General features: G+C 49.9%; 1 protein-coding gene across 1 annotated transcript in view; it reads left to right on the top strand.

The window, feature by feature from the left end:
- Window positions 1–1762: 1762 nt before the first annotated feature.
- The window catches only part of phlpp1 (PH domain and leucine rich repeat protein phosphatase 1), a 38019-nt gene continuing 36448 nt past the window's right edge, over window positions 1763–3333 (top strand). Inside the window, exon 1 of the mRNA XM_059564195.1 lies at window positions 1763–3328. Within this exon, the coding sequence (XP_059420178.1) occupies window positions 2173–3328 (1156 nt within the window). The 5' untranslated portion in view covers window positions 1763–2172. The remainder of the gene's footprint in view (window positions 3329–3333) is intronic.

Genomic DNA, 3333 nt, shown 5'->3' with positions numbered 1-3333 from the left:
TACTATATACCAGGGATCCTCAAATCTGGACCTCGAGATCCAGTTTCCTGCAGAGTTTAGCTCTAACCCTAATCAAACACACCTAGCATGCTAATCAATGCTAATCAAGGTCTTTGGGATCATTCGAGAAATGCAGACAGTTGACTTTGATCAGGGTTGGAGCTAAACTCTGCAGTGCATTGGACCTCCAGGGCAAGATTTAAGGAAGGGGGCTCTATACTGTACCACAGTATACTGTAAGTAAATATATGTTTCAGTACATCACTGCACCAATATACTGTAGTATTGTAATGGAGGGTTGGTCTAACTGTTCCTAGTAATTCCATGTATATTTTTTGTAACTACATGTTGTCTTTTTGTAGAATTGAAAGACTGATACATGGGGGTGGGAGGACAGGTGTGTTCTCCCTAATTGTTGATCTGGTCTGTGAGAACAATGCCATTAAACTGAGTGAAATTCATCAGAAGATCATTGAGGACCATGTCAACAGTGTCAGCCTCTCTGCTGTTGATCGTGTCCTCAAGCGCAACACACTGCGCATGAAACAGCGATACAGAGTGCCCTCAGAGAGATCCAGTATGTACAGATGGGCATGGACGAGCTATAACTGCAGATGCATCTAGCATTTCAAAAAGAAATCATAATTCTTACATTGCAACAATTGAAACTGAGATATTTCACTTATGCATACCTTAAAAAATATTTGTCTTCACAGAACCGTCAACTTGGAGCAAAAATGTATCATTTAAAAATGTATTACATACAATATCCATAAGAAAAAAAGAAAATAGTTAAAAAACCGAGTTGACCCTTTAAGTAACGGAAGTGACAGCTGGACTGTCTATCACATCTACTGTACTCTACTGTACTCTGTACTGTCAGCACGGTCACTGACACAGATTGACAGGAACACAATCGACAATTTGACGTTTTATTTTGACAAAATCTCCGCTTGCCAGCACAAACGCTAAGTGCACATGGCACGAATGAAATCATGATTATAATTTCATTGTGTGATAAGTGAGAAATATATGAATGATAGTGATATGGGGGTAAGTAACAGGTTTGGGGTTTTACAGAAGAACTGAGTGTAGTTCGTCTGTGTGACCGCTAGATGGCAGTCAAACCCTTCTGATGCAGCTTCCTCCTCTCCATTGGCTCATACTTCATTTGATTTTCATTAAAATCAACATACATTTCCTGAAAGTCTATGCAACAGTCATAGATTGTTAAAGTAACAGCGCTCACAGTCACTTTCAGATTTAAATATAGTGAGAAGAAAGCATGACTTGTTGAATATTTCTTTGATACGTGATGAATCTTGTGATGTGATCAGCTGAGTGACTGTAGTGTTAAAGCGCTGACGACTGCGACTGTTTCATAACTCCTGGATGACCATGACTCTGACGCACCATAAAAACAAATACCGCAGCGCATCTCGGGAACTTGAGTTTTATGTAGAAAAATACGCACATCAGATTTCTCGCACAGTTTATTAATATTTCACATGAACGATGACATCGACGCGATTATATCGACTCCCAGTGTGAATATCAAGTCATAAATACTAACATATGCACACGTTAGATGAGTTTAAACGACCCAAAACAGCAGATCCGGGGGGCGTTAGCTGGCTTTTATTCTCGCGAGACTTGAGTGAAGCGTCGCGTCCCCTCGCTCTTTTCATTAAATAACATACGAAAAGCAATAAACTTGCAAATTCAAATGATGAAATGGTTTTAAACACACACAATACCAGCACCGAATAAATCCAACGCCTCCCTGTTTCCTGACAAAAATCTCTGAAGCGTCAGCTTGACGCGAACTCTCGCGATGGTTTGCAATTCCTGCGCGCTTACAGTGACGTCTCTTCCTCCTTCTTGTATTTTATTTTTTATTTTTAATATGCAAAGAAAAGTTCAAATGTACGCTAGAATACCACTAGAAACGCCAGGCTGTAATAAAACGGCGTTCCGGTCCTCTTCAGCTTTCGCTTTTAGGTTTCAGGGCGAATTGCAGTCTCGCGAGATTTGCGTCGTCCGCCTTTAGACTCCATGATCTGCTGCCGAGCGGCGAGCCGCGATCATCCCCGAGTGCGTACATGACGCTCCTCCGCGCGTCGTCCGGCGCTCATATCTCCGCTCGGATGGACTAAGAGTGATTTTGTGAGGATGGAGAGCGTTAAACTGAAGAAGAGCCGCGCTCTGAGCGTGGCCTTGAGATCCACAGCAGAACACAACAACAACGATGATGAAGAAAATGATGAAGGCCAGAGAGCGTCGAACCCCCATCAGACGCGTTCAGACGAGCCTCGGACCCGAAGCCAGAGCCCAGCCGAGCTCAGCGTGCTCAGTAAAGCCAGCAGGAGCAGCTCGAGCCTGCTGCTGAGGAGGAGGAGGGTGAAGAGGCATGTGTCCAGCATCAGTCGGAGTCTGGACCGGCAGACGCTGCTGAGACACCGAGCCAGTCCTCCTCTGCAGGTGTGTGACCGGCAGTGGGTCCGGCAGGAGCTGCGCCGCGGCTGCATACACGTGAGCGAGCGTGATCCGGGCTCTCAGGGGTCTCAGCTGGTCCCCGTGCTGTGCTCCGTGGAGAGCACCGCGGCAGAGATCGCCCAGCGCCTGCAGCAGGCCAGCGGTAGATCCAGCTCCGTCCTGAGGCTGACCACCAGGAGCTGCCCGTCTACAGACGTGACCGGGACCTGTGACGGAGAGAACCCGCTCACACACCTTCACACGGGGCCCGAGGGCCTCAGGGACCATCCCAGCGACCGGCTGCGGCTCCTGCTGGAGTACGACAGCTACACCGTGCCCGGACTGGACTCCCCGCAGGACCAGGACTCGGTCAGGAGGAGCGCCGGCTCCGATGTGGAGAGCAGCAGTGCGTGTGACGACCTGAGCTCCGGGGCCCGCTTCAGCCAGCACCGGGACTCGCTCAGCGACGACATGATCCTGGGCACGGAGGCCTTGGGGTTCGACAGCAGCGCCGCTGAGGGCCTGGACACATACGGCAGCTCCTCGGACGAGCTGGAGCTGGACTGTGCCACGGAGCCCGTCCCGCCGGGGCCCCAGACGGAGGAAGCCGAGGCGGGTCTCGCTGTGAGTCCGGACACGTGTGAGGATGGAGCAGTCACGCCGCCCGACTCGGACCCCGGCCCGGCGCTGTACGTCCAGCTGCACGGAGAGGCCGCCCGGCGCCTGGGGCCCGAGGAGAGGCCCCTGCAGATCCAGAATGACTTCCTCTTTAAACTGGGATTTAAGGACCCTTGGCGGGTCCAGGAGGAGGGCATGAACACTGAGCTGGGGTCACTCCTGCGCTTCTACGCAGGTAAT

Source organism: Carassius carassius, chromosome 12 (genome assembly GCF_963082965.1).
Source record: "Carassius carassius chromosome 12, fCarCar2.1, whole genome shotgun sequence".
Lineage (NCBI taxonomy): Eukaryota > Metazoa > Chordata > Actinopteri > Cypriniformes > Cyprinidae > Carassius > Carassius carassius.
This window is presented reverse-complemented; position numbering and strand designations above follow the sequence as displayed.